The sequence below is a fragment of the Manacus candei genome, unplaced genomic scaffold (genome assembly GCF_025592945.1).
Source record: "Manacus candei isolate 608988 ecotype Guabito, Panama unplaced genomic scaffold, ASM2559294v1 h1tg000027l, whole genome shotgun sequence".
Taxonomy (NCBI): domain Eukaryota; kingdom Metazoa; phylum Chordata; class Aves; order Passeriformes; family Pipridae; genus Manacus; species Manacus candei.
Genome location: NW_026138075.1, coordinates 7099337 through 7123224, shown reverse-complemented (window position 1 = coordinate 7123224; position 23888 = coordinate 7099337). Strand labels below are relative to the sequence as shown.

General features: G+C 47.6%; 1 protein-coding gene across 1 annotated transcript; it reads left to right on the top strand.

Moving 5' to 3' along the window:
- The first annotated feature begins 5446 nt into the window (after positions 1 to 5446).
- Positions 5447 to 23888, top strand: KLF9 (KLF transcription factor 9). The gene is given in 3 exon segments (XM_051789471.1): positions 5447 to 5873; positions 5875 to 6211; positions 20300 to 23888. Coding segments are annotated over 3 exon segments (702 nt in total). The 5' UTR covers positions 5447 to 5741; the 3' UTR covers positions 20533 to 23888.

Genomic DNA, 23888 nt, shown 5'->3' with positions numbered 1-23888 from the left:
CTTATGAGAACAGTCTGAACCATTGAATCAAGTGGAATCACATCCTTCAAGGCTAGCCATAAACTGAGGTTGACTCCCAGTCCATATTCCCCACATATGTTATGGCTTCTCTCCTGCCAGTTCATTTTTCATTGGGTGTCTTTGCTATAGTCAAAGGTAGATGTTCTCAAATTAACTCTAGTCTAGCTTTCTACTTTTGAACTTGAGGCTCACACACCCATATGCACACAGAAGGATGGTGTCTGATGCAGTGTAATCCATCTGGGATCCTGGGTGCATACTCAAGCAGCTAGCCCACGCTGAGATCAATGCTGCCATGGCTACACGACTATCTGCACCCAAACTAAGTTTAAATGCAGATTCCTGGTGCCCATGTGGGCTGTAATTTCACTGAGGCATAAGCATCCCCCGGGTACTTGCCATCGCAGAGGTAAGATCCAGGAGGAACGAGCCATCCTTCTTACCGAGGTTCAGGATCGGCTGAATTGCTGACAGTTAGGGAAGGAGATACTAGAAAGACCTCTAGACCAAGACTCATGATCAGTCCCATCACGCAGAATATGGGCAGAATTAAACCAGAAGAAGTTAAAGGTAAGAAAATTCTCCAAGTAGCAAATGGTATGCCACAGAGTAGTAAACAAGAAAAGAGCACAGCTCTGTATTCACGATGCTTGTTCTTGAAGGAAATTGAATGCGAGATGGATAATCCTCATACTCCTGGATTCTGAGGCCAGAATTGTGTTCGGTCAGTAGCCTTCTACTGTGAAGCCGCTTTTGAAATGGAAGGACAATTTGCTAGGAGTACTCGCTGTGTCTTGCAAGCCTTTATACAGCAACAGTTGTGCTGATTCTTTCTGATCTACAAAAGTTAAACTTGAAGGTTTCTGTTACATCAGATGGCTTTATAAAGCAACTTTTTGTCTGCTCTGTGTATTCAGTGACTGAGATACATTTCTTCAAAAGGTTAAAATACTTCCTTCCTACTGCACCAGGCTTCACAATGGGAGCTGTGTCTGTTGTCTGATGGGAGAGGTTGTCGTATTTCCCTGATAACACATGCAGACAATCTGGGCAACACATTGGTAGGAAAGATACTACATACATGCAAAATACTTTACAACGTGTTCCATTCTGTAATGTTGCCAGAATATCAGTCATGAATTTTCAGCATGACTGGGCTTTAAAAACATAGGTCAGCAAACAGACCATTTATCTTGACATATAATTTCAGCCATTTCTAACCATCAATCAGTCCCTCAGCATCTTGTCAAATCATTTGGAGCTTATATCAAGGGCCCTGGAGAATGAAAAAAGCCAAAGCAGAATCTGGAATAATGTTTGGAGCCTCTGACACTCAAAATATTAGCAAACACTAACACAGAAGCAGGATGGATTTCTTCATTTTGTCTTGGCAGAAAAACACCATCAGAGAAGAAACCTCTGTGCTCTGTAGAACATCCCACATAAAGCAACAGAACAAGGTTTGAAGCAGAACACATGATTCCTGACAGTCTTTGGGAACATATTTGCTCCTCAAAAGAAAGTCTGGGACACAGTGCCACTAAAAGTCATTACACAAATTGGCTTTTGGAGTAAAAAAACTTGAGGGCTCTCTCAGACTCTAGGTTTCTTCAAGTGTGCCTGCCAGGTGCTTGCATGTTATCCTCATCCTCCAAAAAAACCAAGGTCAGGGTGCAAAAGATCGGGGGGGGGGGGGGGGCGGAACTAGCATGCTTTTTATTCTGAAAAGTTCTGGTTTTGAAAGCAAAAAACATTTTTGAAACCCTCAGAAATAATAAATAGCTCTTCTTCCTCTGCAGCCTCTCCTCTCTCACAGAACCTGTGCACATCTCTCTGGTGAGGAATACAAAAGCACTGCGGGAAGGGTCCTTCTCCTTCACAAACACAAACACTAGACTTCTTCTCCCTCACCTTCTTTGCAGGCTCTTGAATCTCACTTCTCATTTTTCTCTTTGCTACTTCCCCTGCAACATGTCCTTGCCCTCCCCTCAAGCATGAGCCCTTAGCAACCTGAGCCCTTACCTGTGCCTTTCTCCCTCATCTAGAGGTCACAATCTTCATTTCTTACACCCTCCATAACAGTTTCTGTCTGTGCATCTCTCCTCTGACCCAGAGAACAAGCAGCTGCCTCAAAGGTGGCTGCTGCCAGCTTCCACCCTGACTGCACCCAGACATGCTATGTTCCTGTATCCCTGGACCACACAGAGGGCAAATATCTCTGCCCACCAAGAGATGGTTTGGAGCTGGAAACAGCAGGCTTTGGCAAGTGCTCTTGGGTGATGAAGGCACCCAAGGTGTGAAGGCTGTACCAAAATACTGTAGTGGGTCTAGAATCATGGAATGGTTTGGATTGGAAGGGACTGTAAAGATTACCTAGTTCCTACCCATCTGCTGAGTCTTACCTCTTACCTGTACAATCTATGAGTATCGACCCTAGGTATCGCCAAAAATTAGCTTTGCTGTGAACTAAAAACTGAGCTATTGATTAAATCAATGGTCTGAAACCATATCTAAATGTTTCCATCACCACAGTCCAAGTGACGACTCCTATAATCTGGATTATATGGAGATAAAGGTGTTTGCGATCACACTCCCATTTCCTGGCACATGTGTGTTCCTATTCAGAAAGTAGTTATGGTCATTTTGACACTTTCTCCAAGTATAAAATTCCACTGGCATCATTTCCTAAGTGTTGTTTAGACCTAATTAGCTTGGAGTCTAGGAGCTTTGGACTACTACGTACATCAAAAGCAAAGGCATGATTTTGTCTTTAGTACACAGTGTATTCTTGGAGGCATAATGGAATTATTTTAAAAGCTTGGAATGCTTCCTCATTATGGAACTGGTCGCAGGTTATTTTCTAATCTTTAGATGCCAAGAGTTAGCTTAAAATAAAACAAGCTTGCAAACAAAAAAGGTTGGGTTCTTTTTTTTATTGGTTATTAATATTTCCCTCTCTGAACTGTGTAAATTAATGCAAGAGGTGTGTAACTGAGGATTTTCTAATGTGAGAATCTGACATAAAATAGGCAGGTCACCTTCTGGGAAGCAACTTTCATGTCACTGAAATGTGGATGAGGACATCTCCTAGCAGGATTCTGGAGAGTGTCAGCCAAAGAAGTTCTGAAAGTGCTGTGAAAAAAGATGTTGAATAGATAACTTGGGAAGATACATCCTGGATGTCCAGATTAATGGACCAGGGATGCATCTTTCTGTGTAAAATGCTGTTGCCCCTTCGAAGGAAAGAGAAGACTGTAGGCACAGAAAAATACATATAGCAACAGTATTAGTGGTACAGGAATGACACCATGGTACAGGAATGACACCACCTTCTGCTCCTCCTTCCTGGAGATCACAGCTTCTTACTCTATCTAGTGTCTCCTAAACACCAGAGGCCAATGGATGCTGGATCAGCTGGGAAAAAATTCTTTGTGAGCTGGCCAAGAGTGACATTCTTCCCTTGGTGACTACCTTGCTAGGTACATTGCTCTATTCATGTCTCTATTTGATCTTCATCACCCTACAGACGATGATTCACTTACAGACCTAGTTTCTAGTTCTGTTGTTTCGTGTGTGTGTTTTGGCTTTTTTTCCCAGCTATGATTTGTAAAATTATTTCATCTTGATGCCAATTATCCATGCTAAAGGATTATTACTGCCCGAGGTTGCACGCAGCGATCTGGCGTGCACACAAAATGGCTGACATCTACTAATTTTTATCTCCTGCAGGAAGCGAACAACACTGCCTCATTTCTGTAGCCGCTTCCTCATTATTTCCACATACAGTTCATGAGATTAATAGCAATCCATAAAACCCTTCACCATTCAGGCCCTGCCTGTTTTTGCAAGGAAGGGTGGGCTGCAGTTGAGGACAGTGAGGTTCAGTGAGGAACTCAGGGCTGCAGCAGCTCAGTCTCCCTGAGACGCAGTTCACAAAAGGAAGGAAAAGCTCCGTGGTCTGACAGGAGTGCTTCTCCGTCTAGATATGATTTCAGAGACACCTGGTTTTACTTTGGCTAATTTTGTATGGAGGCCCCTGTGTACAATTTCGAAGACAGTCTTTCCCTGTTATGCTCTCTCCTGACACTTGCAAAGCAGCAAAACATACTGACATACTTCACACCTCAATACTACTGGTTTATGGATGATGACAACATCTTTCCCTTCTTTTAAATCATGTTTGATTCAGAAGATGTTTTCTTTTTTTCCAGTTGAGCTCAGGTCAGTGAACTTTCACAACACTCCATAAACTCTGCACATTCGCTGAAGCAGATAGAGATATGGGCATGTTACTTGGACAGAGCTGTCAGGGTTTTCAGATTCTTTTAATCTGGACGACACTAGCCGAATGACAGGATGAAGTGTTTAACTAACCACACCTATCTTTGCCAACACTGGCGACCCAACAGCGAAACTTTCTTATAAAATGGCACTAAAAGTCTTCCCCTGACGTGCGCGCCCGGGGGGTCACTCCGCCGAGGTACCTGCGGGGACACGGAGGGTCCCTCTCTGCCCCGCCTGACGGAGCCGCGTGTCCCGGTGGTGACACCACCGCCTTTCTCCGAGAGGATTCATGGGGTCCTGCTCCCCGCACAGCGTCCGTGCTCCCGCCTCCTGCTCTGTCTCGAGGCCGTGCGGGAACCCGATCTCACGGGTCGCGGCGCCGGAGCCAGTGAAGGGGGTGTGGTTTCGGGTTCGCGCCCGGGTCACCGACACCTCGCTCGAGAGGGGCATCTCGGGCATGGGGCGGGACGGGGGCGCTCCGCCGCCACACCTGCCCTTTGCCGACAGCGACACGGTTGGGGGCCGCGGCCGGGACTCGGTGCCCGCCGCTCGCCGTTCCCGGTTATCCCCTCGCTCCCCGCCCGCCGCTCCCCGGATTTCCAAGCGCTGCGCACCCTTCTTGCCGCGGCGCTGATTGGCGGGGCTCTGCCAGTGACATCAGCCGGCTCACTTCCCATTGGTCGGCCCGTTGCTGGGACCGTAGGACTTACGGGGAGCCACTTAACCCGCTCGGCGCCGCCGCCCCGCGCCGCCCTCTTCCCAGGCCCCTGGCCGGGGGGCGCCGACGGCTCCTGAGCGGCGTGGAAGGGCTGGCGGTGCGGCCCCCGAGTTGGGGAGCGGGGCCGGGACGCCCCCGCCGCCGGCCCCCTGGCAGCGCCCCGGCATCGCTCTTTTAAGCGGGCGCCCGGAGTAGCACGCGGCCTGGGGAGGGAGCGCGGCGATTGGCGGGGCGGCCGCGCGGCGGACACGCCCCCCCTAGAAAAGGGGCGCCGTGAGTGGCGGGGGGAGAAAGTAAACAGAGCCGGGCGGCCCTGCCCGCAGACCGGCCGGGGCGGGAGGGGCTCGGCGCCTGACGTGATGGGCCCCGGCGCGGCCGCCCCCGGCCAGGAGCACGCGGGGCGCGGGGCGGGCGGCGACGCGACGGGCGGTGTCCTCTCCCCCGGCCCCCCGCGCCGGACCCGGGCCGGCCGCGCGGGCGGCGCTCCCCCCTCGCCGGCAGCGCGCCGCCCCCGGGGGGCGGCGGTGAGGGACCTGCCCGGCGCCCCGCTATTTATTCGCCCCCCACGCCCCCTTCCTCCTCCGCTCCGCTCTTCCCCGCGCCGCAGAGACCCCGCGCCGCGGGCGGGCCATGGCCGGCGGCGGCGCGGCCGGACCGGCGGACGAGCTCTGAGGGCGCCCGGAGCCCCCCCGCCGTGTCGTCGAGGCGCGGCCGCACCATGTCGGCCGTCGCCTACGTGGACTTCGTGGCGGCTCAGTGTCTGGTCTCCATCTCCAACCGCTCCGCCGTGCCCGAGGCGGCGCGGCTGAAGGTGCCGGGCGAGGGGGAGGCGGCCCGGGAGCTGCGCGACCCCCCGCGACGCCTGGAAGGACTACTGCGCCCTGCTGGCCATCGCCAAGAGCCTGCTGGAGCTGAACAAGTACCGGCCGCTGCCCGCCCCCTCCGTCTGCAGTGACAGCGTGGAGAGCCCCGACGAGGACGCGGGCTCTGACAGCGACGCGGCCACCGAGCAGGGCTCCAGCCCGCCCCGGAGCCCCCCGCCGGGGCCGCCCCCCCGCCTGCGCACCGGCGGGGCCGCCCCCAAGGGGAAGCTGGCGGCCGAGAAGCGGCACAAGTGCCCCTACAGCGGCTGCGGCAAGGTCTACGGCAAGTCCTCCCACCTCAAGGCGCACTACCGGGTGCACACAGGTCAGCGGCGGCGGCGGCGGGAGGGGCGCAGGAGCGAGCGCTTGTCCTCGGGTGAACCCGGCCGGCGGCGCGCCCGGCATCCCCGCGCGGCCCCGCCATCCGCCCGGGCTTCGGGGATGGCTCATCGCTGTCCTTCCCCCACGCCCCGCTTTCCCCCGTCCCGTCCCTTCGCTTCTTTTCCCGCCGCGGTGCCGGACTGGCAGGAGCGGGGCCGCTCCGGGTGGGGCTGCGGCAGCGCCTCCCGCCGCGCCCTCCCCGCCGCCCACCTGCGCCCGCCGGGAGCGGAGCCAGGGAGCGGAGTGAACTTCGCGTGTCCGGCGCGGCAGGAGGACGGCGGGGGCCGCCAACCCCGCTCGGGGTGTCGGCGAGGGAAACAGCCGAGCGGCGGGGTTCGGGTTTCCTGCGGCTGCAGGCGGTGAGCCTGCACCGGGTCAGAGTTCGGCGCGTATTCCCCAAGGCAGCCGCGGGCAGCGCAGCCTCCCGCCCGCGCCCCCCCTCGCTACTCCCGCCGTCGGGGCCCGGAGAGCTGCCGGTGAGCTCCGCTCGGCTCCAGGGGCTGCTCGCCCCGGGCCATGGCGCCGGAGCAGGAGCGGGCGAGGCCGCCGGCTCGGCTCCGGAGGGGGCGGCGGAGTCTCCCTGAGCGCGGTGAGCGGTACCTCCGGAGCTTGCGGACACACCCCGCTCCGGCAGGCTGGATGGGGGAACTCTGGAAACACACCCTCTGAAGCCGGTGTCACAGACCACTGCCGGGGTGCCGGGTTGCTCCCCGCGCCCGGCCGGGGGAATGGGGGAGCTGTTTGGGGGGATGGAGGCGCCACCGGAGGGGACCGACCCCGTTCCTCCCGGCAGCAGCGCCCCGCGCTATCGGTTATCGCGACCCGAGCTTTGGCGGGTTCCACAAAGGCTTCATCAGGCTGCGTGCTCCCATCCCCGGCCCTCGTCTGGGCGCCTCGGAGGGTGTGGCAGCATGGAAACCTGGAGATTAAACACATCTGTGGCAGATGTGTCGTACCGCCCCCGACTCTGCTCTGCTTGGGCGCCGAGAGGGCAATAGCTGCAGACTTCTCTGTTCGTTTGTTGGTTTTCGTTTTGGTGGTTTTGTTTGTTTTCAGTACAAGTGACTGAATAAAAATCTTTACTTGTCTGAATTGCATTTGGGGTCACAGTGAAGTACACATGGCTGCTTTAAAAATGCTCTAAATTAAAGGGTCGTGCGGAAGTACAGAAAGTGAATCAAAGGAGACAAACGCTGCCAACGCTTATTTCACATGCTTCACATCAATTCTGTCAATGATAGTGCTTTTCTGGGTTTTGTCTGTTGGTGGAGATGATTATTGGTGAAGTACAAAATGAGTTTATCATCCAAGGAGCATACTGTGAGGCATAGCTGTAGAATTTAACACCGCCTGGGTAGGGTATGACCACATCTCCAGCTAAGCTTCCATAGCTCCAGTGCTTAGGTGTACGTGCACTGCAGAAGAAGAGACCCGGTGCTGTTGCCTGCTGGTGCCCTGCTGGCAGATCTGCTGGGTGCTTAGCTTGAGAGACTGGATGGAAGGGGGGGGAGGATTACTGGTTGTGGCTCAGTGATGAGCTCTGCAGTTAGACTGTGTGAGCCGGGAAAGAGGATGGTCAGTGGTGACCCTGTACTGACCTCATGACCAGTGCCAAGAACTGCTGTGTTACCAGCTCAGACTGCAGCTCTGATGCTCTTTTGGAGGCTGAATATAACTGGTGCCTTGCAAAGTCTTGTCTCATAAGTGACAAAGAAAATGTGTTAGCATCATTTCCATTTACTACCCCATGCTCAGATATGCACCTCAATAAAGGAACCAAAATAGATGTTGACTGAGATAGCATTCTGTGTGATGACATGTAAATTAATGTACTGTACAACCCACACAGCTTGCTGTAAGCAATACTGTTATAATAAGTACTCCTGAAGTGGCATGAGGTTTAGCATGTGCTGCTCACAAGTGGGTGGCCTTAGCTCCAAGTATAAGGTGTTTGACTCAGACACGCTCATGTACCGTCATGATAGTTCTGTGTGATTAAAACCACTGCAGACATCCAGCAGTAATGAACTTTCAGAGCTTCCTAATGTGAAGTTAATTGTAGCTAACTGAAATGCTAAACGATACTGCTAATGTTAATTATTTTTATAGATGACAGAACAATTCCTTAGCAACAGTGGGATTCAATGGGACCTCTGGAGTTATTCATAACTGTATATTGCAGAGCATTAATGCTCCTTCCTTAGTACTGTATTTTTATCTTCTTTGAAAATATATTCTCTTTCATTTACCTGCCATTTTTCATCAGGCCACCTACTAGGTTTCTTGCTGCTGTGTGGCCTTTAGTGGGACTGGGGTTGCAAGCACCAACGGAATCTTCCTGGTCTTAAATTTTTAATTTTTAATTCCAGTCTTTACCTTGGAAAATGGCTTCAGGATTTCTGTTCACACCCATGAGCTTGCTTGTAGCCACAGTTCTCTTTGTTCTTGGATCCTAACCAAGCAAGTGGGGAAGCTCTGGATCCTGCTCTGTGCTATGTAGTGGCTGGGGATATAAAAACCCACCAGACCATCTTTGGCAAGCTAATGCAAAGCAAGAAAGGAAATACCAAATCAAGGTAGAAGACTAGAAGGCCAAAGATTTGATGCTCAGAGATTAGAGGTCTCTATCTTATTAATGATTCTTTAAACTTGTTGGTTCAAAGGTTCCATATTTCAGATACTAAAAATGTCTGTATAACTGTTTCCTTGAAATTTGGGCCTTTGCAAAAGGCCCAAATTAGCCATCCATCAGAAATTGTCTTCTGAGTTGATCTTATCAGTGGACAGCAGCACTGCACATCCTACTTGCACAAACAGCCCCCTTGCTTGTCCCACTGAACTCAGCCTGACTTGGAAGAGCAGGATTTGTATGAGGAAGCCAAGGAAGTCTGCCCCTTCCTGGGAGAACAGTCTTTTCATCCCTCACTAGACCTCTGGCGTTTTTGCAATACAATCAGGCACTTCTTTGTTCTGTCATGTATGTGTTCATTCATTCATGGCTAGGCTTCACGAACAAAGTTTTGGGAAGGGCTCTACCCACATTTGCTACAAGCACACTGGTGGCTAAAGAGGCCAATGCAAGATAGACAAATCCGGTTGCAAAAGGCACAGCAGAAAGACTCCTTGGATGGTATCGGCAAGACACGATTCTTTCTGCATTGTCTTTTCTCCTCGAGAGTGATCCTGCATGCGTTCTCAAAGGAAGCAGCAGCGTTATAGATGGTGTGTCTCCAGACCTCCCGACTGGAGGCCAGAGTAGACAAGTTATGTTGATCAGTATGGCCAAGGCTGAGATGTTGTTTCAGGGAGTCCTTGTATCTTCTCTTCAGGGCTCCTCTCTTGCGGCAGCCAGTGGCAAGTTCACCATAAAGCAAGATCTTAGGGAGGCAGTGGTCCTTCATCCTGGAGACGTGTCCTGCCCAGCGCAGCTGTGTTCTCAGCAACATGGCCTCAATACTTGTGACTGCTGCTTGTTCTAGAACAGATGTATTGGTCACAAAATCTGACCAGTGGATGTTTAGGATTGAACGGAGACAGCGTTGATGGAAGGGTTCTAGGAGTCGCAGGTGGTGGTGGTAGATGACCCGTGATTCAGAACCATATAACACAGTAGACAGCACTATGGCTTTGTAAACACTGATCTTTGTGCTTTTCTTCAGGTGTTTATTTCACCAAACTCTTTTATGGAGTTTTCCAAAAGCTCTATATGCCTTTGCTAACCTGTTGTCTATCTCTCCGTCAATCTTAGCGTCCAAGGAGATGAGGCTACCTAGGTAATTAAACTGCTGGACTGATTTGAGCTCTGATTCACCAATGGTGATATGGGGATGATGGAAGACTTCCTGAGGTGCAGATTGATAGAAAACTTCTGTCTTCTTCGAGCTGACTTCCAGCCCAAAAAGCTCAGCAGCATCTGCAAAGCAGGATGTTAAACGCTGCAGAGCTGCTTCTGTGTGGGCGATGAGGGATTGGCGTAAAGCAGCTCCCGGACAAGATGATTTAAGGTCTTAGTGTGGGCCTTCAGTCACCTTGGGTTGAAAAGGCTTCCATCAGTACGGTATCAAATGTAGATACCATCTTCTTCATCAAGGTCTGCTGTGGCCCTTTGGAGCACCATGCTGAAAAAGATTGTGAATAGGGTTGGTGCAAGAACACAGCCTTGTTTCACATCATTGCTTATTAGAAAGGGTTCAGAAAGTGCATTGCCGTATCTGACTTGGCTGTGCTGATCCTCATGAACTGAGATGATCATTTTAAGGAACTTGGGGAGACATCCTAAATGTTCCAAAATGGCCCACAGACCTTTTCTCCTCACAGTATCGAAAGCCTTGGTGAGATCAACAAAGGTTACATAGAGATCTTTGTTCTGTTCCCTACACTTCTCTTGCAGTTGTCTGAGAACAAACACCATGTCTGTGGTACTCCTGTTGGCTCTGAAACCACATTGGCTTTCAGGTAGAATTCCTTCTGCTGTAGCAGGTATTAATCTGTTCAAGAGTATTCTTGCCAGGATTTTGCCAGCAATGGAGAGCAGAGTAATACCACGGTAATTTGAACAGTCTGATTTATCTCCTTTCTTCTTATACAAAGTGATGATGACTGCATCATGAAGGTCTGATGGTAGTTTGCTTAGTTCCCAACAGCACACCACAAACTCGTGAAATTTAGCATGGAGTGCTTGGCCCCCATGTTTCCAGACTTCAGGTGGGATTCCATCAGCCCCAGCTGCCTTGCCGATTTTCACCTGCTGTATGGCCTTAAGAGTTTCTCCCATGTATGTGTACCTACATTCAAAATGTAGCAGTTTGCAAAGGCACAGCGATACAAGGACAAGCACATAATGGAAACTGAGATATTGCCTCTCCTCTCCCTTTACTACCATCCAAAAGTAACTTAGAATTTGTGAATTTAGTTCTGGTGTCTTGGGCAGGAAGAGCAGCGCAGGTAAGATTGTTCTTTGCCATGAGCTGTGTCCAGCGGAATCTCTGTCACAGGGTTTGGTGTAGGAGGGAAAAGGTGATATTATGCCCGATGGCTCGCAAGCTAAAAACTATTCTTCAGGAAGGCAGGTGGAGAGATAGCTCATACAACATAACCATGCCTTAAGTTTGCCCATCCCTTAAGGGAATATAGGACATGTAAACTCAGCTGGAGTTTGGTGGTGGCAGGAGGGATTATGAGTGGTGTGTCTGCGTAGGAGTCTTGAGCATTGAATTGTCGTGATCCAGTCTTGCAAAATTGCCCTTCAGAGCACAGAAAAAGGCCCAGGTGAGCCCCGAGCCCTGGAAGCAGTACAGAGGTCAGGAAAGGGTGAAGGACTGAACCAGAAAATGACGAGCAACAGCAGATACACGGGGATACAGCAGATACACCTTGAAAATGCACAGACTTGTCTAAATAGGTGGTTTTAGAGGTTTGATTATGTCAAGTGTTATGTAGGTTTATTACTAGCCTCAAAGACAAAAGTGGGGGGAGCATCATAACAAAGAGGGAATTGCAGGCCAGAGGGTTTCCAGGGAAAAAGAAGGCATATGAGAGTAAACAAGCAATCTTAGAAGTCCTGGCCAGGGAGTGCAGAGCAAAGGGCAAGGAGAGAAACTGGCAGGAGAAACAAGCTCTATGGAATTTATGTATGATGGTGTGAATGTAATCTAGCTAAAGGGCATATGGCCACTGAGACCAGATCCTCGTGGTCAGGAAAGAGGGACAGAGAAGGTACCATAAAACTAGTTTGTGAGATGCCTCCTACTACAGGACTTGTAGGAATTTACTTGTCTGGAGAGGCTGAGGACCGATGGGAAGTTCACATATTCCTCAGGTGCCCTTAATTAAAAGCTTAGATGCACAAAACTCAAATGTGGGAAAAGTTCTGCATTATCGTGTAAAGTAGATCCAAACAATGTCAATAGTTTTGCTACACCAGACAGCTGATGCACCCTTGAGTGCTCTAGGCATTTGGCTCTCACCCACACTTGGTAGCAGGGCTTAGGCAAAGATGTGGACCCATAGCTTGGTGATCTGCACAGTGAAGCTGAGGAGCATTTCCAGTAGAGAGGAAGAACAAGTGCTGCAGCTGCTATCTAGATATCATGGTGTCAGACCAGCCCCTGTATCAGTTTGCATTTTACTCTGCTGCTTTATTATTTGTGTTCTAGATTAGCACTGGCTCAACAGACTGTCCAGATGCTGGTATGCTGACAGTCCTCTGCTCACTGAGAGCTTTTTGGGGGATTTTGTTTGAGCATAATCTGAAATTTAGCATTTTAAGCCCCTCTTATCCAACTCATGCAATGTCACTTTGCCAGATCCTTTAGAATAGGACCAAAGAGCAAAAAGTGGAGCCAGCAGGACATTTTTTGCTAAATTCAGAATGCCATCTGGAACACCCATTCTCAAGGGTTAATGAAAATATGCAAATTGCTGGAGTTCTAATGGGCATATTTCCAGGTCTTGGAGAAACATGATCATTCTGACTGGAAGTTTTGCCAGCTGAGTAAGATACGCAAAAATCCTCAAGATTAAGTACAATGCAGCCTAATTCCCAGTTGTTTTCTTTTGTTTTCTGCTAAAAAAAGAAAAAATTAAGTAGGTCTGTGTGTCGCAGTGGGAAGGCACTCCAGAAAGGTTTGTTTATCAATTGAGTCAACGTGAAGAAGTGCACATGTAGGACATAAGCAGTGAGCAGGCATCACCCGTAAGGGCACAACTCCTGCTTCCAGATGGATGTATTGAGATTGCAGCTTTATGGAGTTCCCGCACACTCTTCTACTGAGGCACTAAAGACCATGTGGTGGATGTCACTGCATGTCTTGCAGCCCCAGCTGTCAGGATCCATGCAGGAACAATCGCTCCCCTTTGTTGACTGCTGTGATTTTGTGCACTAGACTGCTGCTCCTGTGCTTCTGGCCTTGCACAGCTACCTACCTGCAGCTGGAAGAGCAGGGAAGAGCCAATCTAAGATTAAACAAAGAGGATCTGAGGGAGTGAAGGCAAAGCACACTTCAGATACTGTTAACTTGTGGTAGTACAGTTCACCATCTGTTTATGATGAATGTGAATAGCCTGAGAGCACGTTATAAGTACCTCAAACTTGATGGAAAAGTCATTTGAAACACTGGCTAATAAATTCAGAGTGAAATAACAAAAGTTACATTATCTTTCTGAATGCACATAGAAGTGCATTCTTCCTTTCTCTGTCCAAGCTGTCTCCTCTTAGTGAGCATTTGATTATTCAGATAGGACAGGAGCTTAAATCCAATGTTCTTTGATCCCAGTTAAGTCCCCTAAGCACTTAGTCTCTCTCCAGTACTCAGTTAATATTTAAGTATTACTGCAAAATGGAGGAAGTTCACACACAGAGAAGTCAAGAAAGGAGAAGTACTTGTTCCATGTACCTAAAAGCACTGATGAGAGCACTGATCTCAGCTATGACAGTGTAGATTTTACTCTCTCTTGTGAGGTTTGGAAAGGTCTCTCCTCTCCCATGTAGCTTCCCTGACTGATAACTTATTTTTTATAGATACATATACATGTATATGGAGGCCCAGTCCCCCAGAGAAAGCCTTTTGTAAGTCAGGTAAGGTAGGTTCTGCTCTGACAGAGAAGTTGTAAGGCTATTTTTTGCATCCGATGCTCTGTCACAGCAGGATAAGAGCAGTACAGAGTTTCCCTGGAATTCAGAGTCTCAGCAGCAGCGGGTTCTAGCAGGTGGTTTTGCATCTGGACTTTTGAAGGAGTTGCTGAGTGAGGTTCTGATGTCAGAACATTCTAAGTACTTGCTGAAAGCAGAACTTGAATCAAACCTGTGGTGTTTAATCCTGAATACTGGCAGAATAAACCCCTTGCTGGAACCCATCCATCTGTCACCTATCCCATAGGCAGTGTCTGTCTGATCTGTTGCTGGGTTGGATGGCCACAGTTTAGGTGTTCCAGAAGGCGTTGGTTTACACACATAGTATATAGCATCCTCATCGCTGATCTCAGTCTGCACCAGTATCTGTACCTTGTTGCCGTGTGTTTTAATGATCTGATTTTGGAATATCTCTGAAGAAGAAAAAGCCTGCTTGAAAGGTCTCCAGTCTGTCTGCCCTGAAGATCCATCTTCACCAGCGTATCTTGCATGTGGACACTCAGTCAAAGTCCAGTGTCCCACAGGAAATTGTTCGTTCAGGATGTGTGGAGCAAGCAACACACTGGGGAGAAAAATGGGAGAGACCTGAGATAGCAGGGATTCTGGGATAAGGAAGATAGCCTCATATTTTGTTTTTCCCCTCTTGCAATGAACTGGACCATGTTCTTGACATCCACCTACAGAACCTGTCATACTTCAGTAGGCACTGAGACACACAAGAGTGGTGGCTGAGTGGGATGACAGGAAAAAAAGTAAAGAATTGCTTATCAGTGACATCTTTAAGTTGAAGATTGGGGTTTTGGTTTCAGTTATTACTAGGGTACCAAGATTTCTTTGAAAATGTCAAGCACCAGCAGCCAGAGGTACAGGAGGATCTTGGAAGAAGAAAGAGGGGATTAGAGCCTGTCATTTGAACCATGCAGAGCTAATTCTGCCAGAACTATTTTGCTTTTGCTTGATGGCAAGAGATTTTGCAATTTGGGGTTTCTGTATTTGCTTGCTTTCCCTTCTCCCTCTTCTCCTTCAGTTGCTTGAGTTTTCTGGCAGGAGGCCAGCCTTGCTGCTGTTCAGTCACACTGGGCCTCAGGGCAGGTGCTGCAGGCAGGGTGGGCATCCCTGCAGCAGGAGGTACTGGCTGGCTGTGTCATGACAGTGGCTGAGCCAGAGCCATGAGGTCAAACTCTGAACCATTCCTCAGTTAAAACAGTGGCTGCATTACTGGGCAGCACAACCCTTCCTTGTACTTGGTGGTTTCGTTTTCAATAACACAGGCCAGTGAAGGTTTTAAATCTCTTGTAATTGGTCTAATTGGATGTCCATCCATTCATGCAGCCATAGCTATTTGGCTTCTAATTCATGTGCGAAGCAGCATCATTAATACTACTGGATAGCAAACTGTCCTGCATTAGCTAGTGCTGGTGCCAGGCTCTAGACTCATGGCTGTGTCCAACCCCTCTTCTGTCAGCAAGGAAGACAGTTTGAGCCTACTAAAACAGCTCATCTTGGCCAGACTTCTGTCCACACCAACAGCAATGTTTGAATGTCTTCCATAAAGCCAGTGCTCAAGCAATTTTAGTAATCCACATAAAATTAGTATTTCATTCACTGCAAAAGTTCAGTGTACTCTAGTCTTAGTGTATGTCCTGTTACACACCAAGAGAGTTGTCCAAGTGGGTGATCATAAACTGTCATCAGCTTTCTCAAGCACAGCCTCCCTCCCTTGCAGAAAAAAAAAAAGTCACTAAGGACTTCTCTGTCCCTTTTTTGACCAAACAAACCTGTTTTTGTTAAAGACACCATGAACTGCAGCTCCTAACTTCAGTCATCCCTGCATAAAGCAGCATTTTGTGGTGAGAAGACCAATGACAGATCAGGATATCACTACCACCTGTACTTATGTTTAATGAGTCTGCTAATACTCTGTATTCTTTTTCATAAACTCTTCCTGCAAAAGACCACAGTGGGGAAAATCTGAAATTCCTGGGGTAGGGCAAAAAAGCTAAATTATTTATCATCTATTCAGAATAAAATGGAAATGGAATAGAATAAAGTGGGCCTGCCCTGGGTCATGCAAAGTAGCTTGCAAGTTTAAACTTGCACAGAAAGAAGAAACTAAACATTGAGGTAGCGGGTAGGGAGAAGGAAAAGGTAGAAAAGGGCAGGTGAATCAAGATGGCAAACATTGAAAGGATCTGCAATGGCCTTTATATCCACATGGTATTTAAAACAAGACAGGGTTGCAGGAGCAGTTCTTCAGACTGCAGAGAAGACTTGTGAATCACCACCATTAGCTTGTGGTCACAGTAAACCATGTCTCTCACTACATTCCTGGCAACACAGAGCACAAAGAATGGGAGTCTGCAGATGCACCTGTGAATCAGTTTCTGTTTCACTTCTTACTTCTGTAAGCTACCCTTGATAATATTTTTTAATTTTTTGGTTTTTAAACAAAAATATTTACCTCTTGTGTCTGCTGTGTTAGGGTCCTATCACACATGGTTTTAAACTACCATGATATACCATTGGCCATTCCTTCATCTCTTCATAGAAATCCCATCTAAGGCATATCTTAAAATGTTAGTAACATACAGCCAACAACAGAATCAGTGTATAATAGCACTCTGTTTTGATGGTTCATTCTGCTGTTTCAAGCTTTAGTATTACTACCCCCAAAACTAAAGGAGAAAAATCATACAGAAAAGATATTTCATGCATGAAACATGGCAAGAAATCCGTATCTCCAGATGGAGGCAGCATTAGCTTGCACTGCAGCTCTGTGGGCCACTGCCTGCCCAGCAAGCATATGAGCTGCAAGACCTGTTTTCTCAGAGGACTCTTCCGCAAACATCTCTGCGGCGTTACGAAATAGCAAATACAGCTACCAGCATTGCCAGGTGGACAGTTATCATGTGCGTTGCATTAAAAGCCTCCTGGAGGAAAACTCCGCCCCTGCTTTGCACCTATTGAGTCTGTCACTGACATCACCCTTTTGGGCTGGTGTCATCCCTTACAGCTTTGTGACTGAGGGGAGTGGTGGATCCTGTGAGCTTGGAGACAGCCCCTGAGGGCCTGGAAAAGCCTCCCTCCCCCTTGTGTCTCTGCTATGAGAAGTCTGGAGTTTAATGCATTTAGGTGCCAGGGATTATGCCTGGCCTACTTTTGTACAGGCACTTCCCAAGTGGCTGTGACAGCTTCCGTGGGTTTGTGTTGCCAAGGTGGTGAAGCCATTCTCAGCCACTGTACTTGGGAGCTCAGTGGGTGGTGGGTGCCTGTGGCAGCTCTGGTGAATCGAAGGAGCACAGCTGCTCATTCCTATCCGTGATCTCTGCTGCATTCCCTGTCCTGCATCCCTACAAGTTAGCTCTCCTGTGGGTAGCAAGGCATGCCTCCACCACAGCAGTCTTCTGCAGCCTTGGTGTGCTCCCCCAGCCAAGCCCTGGGTTGGTTCCCAGGGGACTGCAGTGCCAAATATACACGAGGGATACTGAGCAAACCTTGCCTTTCTGTAAAGCTTTGTGTTGTGCTGCATAATTTTAGAGTGCTTTCCCCTATCATATGAAATGGGTGTGTGGGGTAGCCATGGTGGAGGTCATGCTGCTCCCATCATGTTTCACAGGGAATTCCAGAAGCAGGCCTTCTTCTTCTTTTGCCGTGTGCAATTCCCGGGGAGCATGGAGGAGGAGCTCAGTGTCTTGAGGGCTGCTTGGGGCCAGATTTTAAACACTGCTTTTAGGCACTCAGGTTGGATACTACCATGCCTAAAATGTAGGTGCTGCACCCCAGAGACTATGATGCTTGTTATCCTGCCTAGGCACCTCATCTCCCTGCTGTACAGTTGGGCACTTATGCAGAGCTGAAGAGCTGTCCTGAGGTGGGTGGAAACGTGCTTTCCGGAGATGGGGTGTTACGATCCACTCCCAAAGGCAACGGTAACCCAGGTTCTTGTTAACAGATCCCGTGAGGCAGATTAGAGTGAAATGGCACTGAATGATTGGTGTTTGTACAGATATATATATATATTTAGGGTTTATTTTAGAACAGTTTGGTTGCAGTGGAAGACAGATATGTAGCCATTTTAGTTTTTATTATTACTATAGTAATATCGCAATAGGAAAGCATAAAAATATCACTTAAGAAAATGTACAAGGGAAGGAAGGATGGAAGGAAGGAAGAAAGGAAGGATGGAAGGAAGGAAGGAAGGAAAAAAGGAAAAGAGGAGAAACATTTTGCCACCTGTGGATTCCGTGACAAGAGTTGATTGTTGCAATTTTGATGTCCATTGGTTGAAGTGATGGTCACAGTCTTGATCTGTCTGAGTTGGGGAAAAAGCCCACAAAACACAAAGTCCAAGGGGTTAACATGCGCTTGGTGGGAACACCCAGGTACCTCCCCTGAAGGGGTTGTTTCAGTCCTCTGGTGGAAGGCCTCAGAAATGAGTCTGGGGGTGCTCTGGGGGTCTTTGATGGTGTATGACCCCTTCTAAGACATGACAGCTGCCTCTCACATCAATGCAGCTGAGCCAACTAATGCCCCATCAGACTTTCCCCAGGGGGAGGGAGGGGAGTTTTACAACAGTGAATTTCATGAGGGAGGACAGTTGGCATGATAAAAAGCACCATCCCACCTCCAAGGATCTGCCTCTTATCAGCCTCAAAAGCTTGTAGCCTCCAGTGGGGGGGTGTTCACCCCCTCTGTCTTATGTGGATCACCACCACACACCCAAAAACTCTGCTCCTCCCCCTTGGCTGGGGGAGAAGCGTATTCAAACCCTTCCTTAGCAAATGAGATTCTGGGCTGTGGTCTCCCCCAGCATTGTGTACTTCTCCTTACACCTGAGATAATTGGACAATAGTCTCACTGTTACCTTATCTCAAGTTTCTATCAGGTGGCTTAACTCACAGTCCCATTTCCACTTGGGAGGCATATTCAGGGGATGGTCTTGGTGGTTGAAGATGAGCAGTTGCTTTTTTGCAGAGTTTGATATAGTGGGCAAAGTCCTTTGGTGATCTAAACAATGTTTGACCATTAACCACTTCAGTCTCTCACATGGCGAAGGACACCTCAGCTGCTCCTGCTGCTCTGGGGTGTAAGTGCCTGACACACCCCAGAGCCATATACTAGGTGGCTCCACACATGCAGGATGTATAGCACTCTTCCCACACTCCTGGGGGGAGCTAGAAAGCTGTTATGCACCTCCCACTACCACCTGCTTCCAGGAGCTGAGACAGAAACCATGAGATAGATAGCAAAAGAGCAGTACAAGTGAAACACTTGCCTCAGATGCTGAGGGCAGGCGCCGGACAAGGCGAAGCTGGGGCAGAGCAGTGTTGTGAGGCCTCTGTACAGCTCCTGGTCCTGCTCCGCTGTGTAACTGCAGTTGTGACCTTCATGCACAGGTGAGCCTACGTACAGTTTTAATTAATTTGTTTTATACAGGCAGTGGTTGTTCAGAAAGTCTTTCAACCTTATCCAAAAGCATACAGCAGAGAGCCAAGAAATGCATGTATAACAAAAAAACCCAAAGTCCCAGCTCAGGATGGCTGGCAGCTGTGCCTCCACCAGGCTCAGGCACTCGGCTGACTTGGCTTCCTCTGCTCCATCCTTTTCCCCTGACTGAGGACTAGCATGGCCATGAGGCAAGGGAGGCAAGCTCAGGGCATGCAGCTGCTAAGCTGCTGTAACTTATGCGGTCCTACTCGTCCAGGTGCAGCTCTGCAGCACACTGGTTGGTCTGGAATGGGGCAGTCCCTGTTAGGGAGCACCAAATCATCAGGAGCTCAATGGTGACAGCAGCTGAGGTATTAAAAGAGGCTTACTAGGGCTTTCAGGGCCTGTGGCGTAGCTATACCATGTAGGGGAGCATGGGACTTCTCTCTGCGGCTGCGGTGGTTTTGCTCTACATATTTGCAGCCCCAAGACTTCAGTGCTCTCCTTGATGGCTTCCCACTCAGTTGTCCGTGGGCTGGAATGACTTGTCATGGGTGAAGGATTTTTTTTTGCTTATTTTCTAACCAATTACAAATACTTTTGTTCAGTAGAATGTGTCAGAGAGTACTTCTGGCTCTCGTTTCCCAAACCACTCTACTGAGCTCAACATGAAAAGCATACAGGAACAGGCAGTGCTCATCTGTTGCTTAGAGTCTTCAGGTCATGTAAGGTTCTGCATCACAGTGTGATTTTCATGTGGTTGGAGGGGCTTTTGGCTTCTGCTGAAGGTGAGACTGAAACCTGATGAAGCAAGTCATCGACAAGTCCACAGACTCCACTGGCACCACAGGAGGAAACAAAAGCAGCTTTTTCCCCCTCAGCAGCATGTTCTCTGGCTCCTCAGCAAAGCTGGTATGTGCTGACCTGCATTACCCCTGCCTCCCTAAATCTCTTGTCATCCTTTCCTCCCTGCAGGTGAGCGACCATTCCCCTGCACATGGCCTGACTGCCTTAAAAAGTTCTCCCGCTCCGATGAGCTCACCCGGCACTACCGAACCCACACTGGCGAGAAGCAGTTTCGATGCCCCCTCTGCGAGAAGCGGTTCATGCGCAGTGACCACCTGACCAAGCACGCCCGCCGCCACACCGAGTTCCACCCCAGCATGATCAAGCGATCCAAGAAGTCCAGCTCCAGCAGCTCCTTGTGAAGGCAGGGCTGGCCCTGGGAGGGGAGTGGGGGAGAGGCAAGCTGGGGCAGGGATGCAGGCAATGGTGCCAGAGCACGAGCATCCGCTATGGTGCCGGTCACCCTCACTGTCCAAAAGCACATGTAGCCGATGTTAAAAAAACAAAAGTACTCAGCACCTCCATCCCTGTCCTCCACCTCCCGTGCTCTGCTCTGAGAACAACAGTCTGGAGCAAGCAGACTGTAGGGTGAGAGAAGGGAAGGGACAGCCAGCAGAGGAGGCGACCACCTCCTCAAACATAAAGCATTGATACTGGTGTACATACATATGACAGGGTGGTCTGGCCTGTGCCACCATAGTAGCGTGACCCCAAAGTCTTTGTGATTGCTGTGTCATGAACATGTTTTGTTGAACAGTGTAATGCTGCTTGTATTTAGAGTTTGTTGAGTAAAAACACTTTCCGAGTCACATAAATAACTCTCAGATAAAAACTCCATAGCACATTGTAGAAGTGGGTTTACTTCTGTGTCAGAGTGATCCTGCACTTAAAGAGACTGTTAAGAGAACATTACATATGTTACTAATACTGAGATAGGTGAATTTATACTCAAGAAGGCCCATTAAATAAATGGGTCTTTTTAATTTTTCTTTGCATTAACTATACTTTTGAATATAAGCTGGACTTTTCCAGTAAAAACATGTATAATCCAAGAAGATACTTAAAGCAAAAAAAAACCCACAACAGTTCAGTCATTTTCTGATCATATGTGTATTTAGCTCTGTTATTCACTTACCTGGAAAAATACAAGTCTGCTTAGATAATGTGGTGGGCATGTGGGAGCTGAGCATATGTCTCTCATGTGATCCTGTACTTTACTTGTCAATAATACAGTACTGTACTGTAGAAATGACACTAACAGTGCTTTATTCTGCTGTGTTTTGTTTGAATGGGTGCATAATAGCAGCTACCATCCTTACAAACTGCTGCTTTTTTAAAGGCTTCTTCTCTTCCTGCACTTGCCTTAAAGATTTATTCTCTTCATACCATGGCCTAACTCCCTTTGAGCCCTCCAGGAGTTGTGTATGCTTATGGAGAGAGTAGATCTTTCCTTAAGAGTACTCTGCTAATGGAAACACCTGAAACTATTGTAAAGAGCACTTCAGAAGGGCTCCTTTGTTTCTTGATCGCTAATTCTCTAGAGTACGGGGAAAACCAAGAGCTAATTTGAAATATGGAAGGTCTGTTGCAATACTCCTTACGACACAAGCTTCTCTTGGTACCTTGCTTTGTACCTGTTTCATGCATGGCACGTCAAATGCTGATAAAGGCATTATTACTTTTATTTGAAAGCTGTTTTTTGCTCTTTACAAGGAGCAAAAAATCACTGAATGAAAACTTTCAGTCATGGTGATTAGCTGAATATTTCAATCTTTTTTTATGTTAAAAGCATGAAATTTAAGGGGTTATCAGTGATATAGTTTTTCCCTCCCCAGCTGCATAAAGGCGGGAGAATTCTGTTTACACATTATTTTTTTCCAGAAACATTCTTCTGTTTGGTTTTTCACCCCTACTACAGAGACTTAGGGCCAAATTCATCTTGTGAGTAATCACACTGAAACCTGAAGTGTTTCCACTGCAGACGAATTTAGGTCATCTTGTAAAATTCTGTACATAAAAAATCTTGTTAGTACACCTGCAATTACAGTATCTTATTGTTTTATCTGATAAAAAGCTTGCTTCCTAGAAAAAAAACCATAAAAAATGAACTCGGAAAGTAGAGTGTTTTCCTCTACAGTTGAATATGGCTTTCAGCATTAGAAATCAGTTTGCATACTGTGTTTTTACCTGTGTAGTTCGTGATAAATTCCGTCTATATGAAGAGAACTGCTTTTAAAGCATTGGGGATATTGAACAGTCTGTGGAATAAAAAAGGGATGTGTTTTCTTCAGTGAAGACATCAGGAAACCAAGCACACTTTCTACCTCCGTTTCACCTTTTTGAAACATTTATTTTAGAAACCAAACTTTAATTTCTTGTATTCAAAATGAGTCATAGGGGTATAGGTTCTTCACAATAAAAACTGGTAGCATTGGTATTTCTATTGATCTAGAAATACAGAAAGTGTTCTGCTTACCAGTACTGTTCATGCTGCCTTGAGTGGGGTCAGAGCCACAAGTAGCCACTAGTAGCCCAGTGAAATTCAAAGGTGCATGCACGTTCATCTTCCTTCTTCTCTCTGAAGATCAAGCAAGATTTCCAGTCCATCCTGCAGTCTGGATTGTTACCATTTTGTGGGATAAATGCAGCACTTGGAAAATTAAAGCCTGATGCTGTGAAATACAAGAGAACCTCACATTCTGTCAACCACAATGGGAAGCCACTGATAAGCAGCTCCTCAATCAGTATGTAGATATTTTGGTCACTTAGCTACCGGGTTTAACCAATACGTGGAAGTAAAGGGCCAGATTTATGGTTTCCACCTTGCTTTTTTGGGGTAGAATGCATATTTAAAGAAACATTGTTTTTCCTGCAAAGTCTGAAAGAGTCAACAAGAGGGAAATACTTCAGTCCATGGGACAATGGGACATACAAGACGTGTCACCATTGCTGGTGAAAAGATCCTGTTGCTGAAAAAATGGTAATGTATGCTGTATTTCAGCATTAGGCAGACAGGATTAATGCAATTCATTAACCACTAACACAATATGCTGGGAATAATCAGGTTTGGGGATTTCATATTACTGTTTTGTTAATTTGGTTTTTTTCCTTTTTTTTTCTTTTTTTTTTTTTTTTTTTTAGTAAAAGCAAATAACGGCTTTAACACATAAAACAAACTGCAGGTTAGTTCTTTGCATCTTGAAGTTAAGTTTCGAAGAGTGTTGCAAATGTTGGAAAAGAAATGAAAAATCAGGTTCTCTAATACCGTATGTACTTGTACTATTTTGGAAGTACTTAATAGTGCTGAAGTTAGGACAGCTCTTCTCCTTGGTTAAGAAAGTCCATTAGTATAGAGAAGTCATGGCTTTAAAGGTATAGATACGTAACATTCTTCTTTTTGAAGTTTTTCATTGCCTGTATTACAGATCTGTTTCCAGCTTACAGAAGGACTTAGCCCAGACTGGACACATACTTCAAAGTGCTGTTTTACAAACTAGTGATCTGTAACACTGTAAAATACCAACTTCCAACAGTTTAATCAGTTTTATTTTTGTACAGTATTCGTATTCTTTATAAGTTATTTTGCTGTCCTGTTTTGTAAATCACATGAAATTGTAAAAAAAGGAAAAGAAAAAAAAAGTAGGCATAGATGTTTTTGTACATATGTGTATATATATTGTCCAAATAAAGAAAAAAGGAGTAAAAAACCCCAACTTTA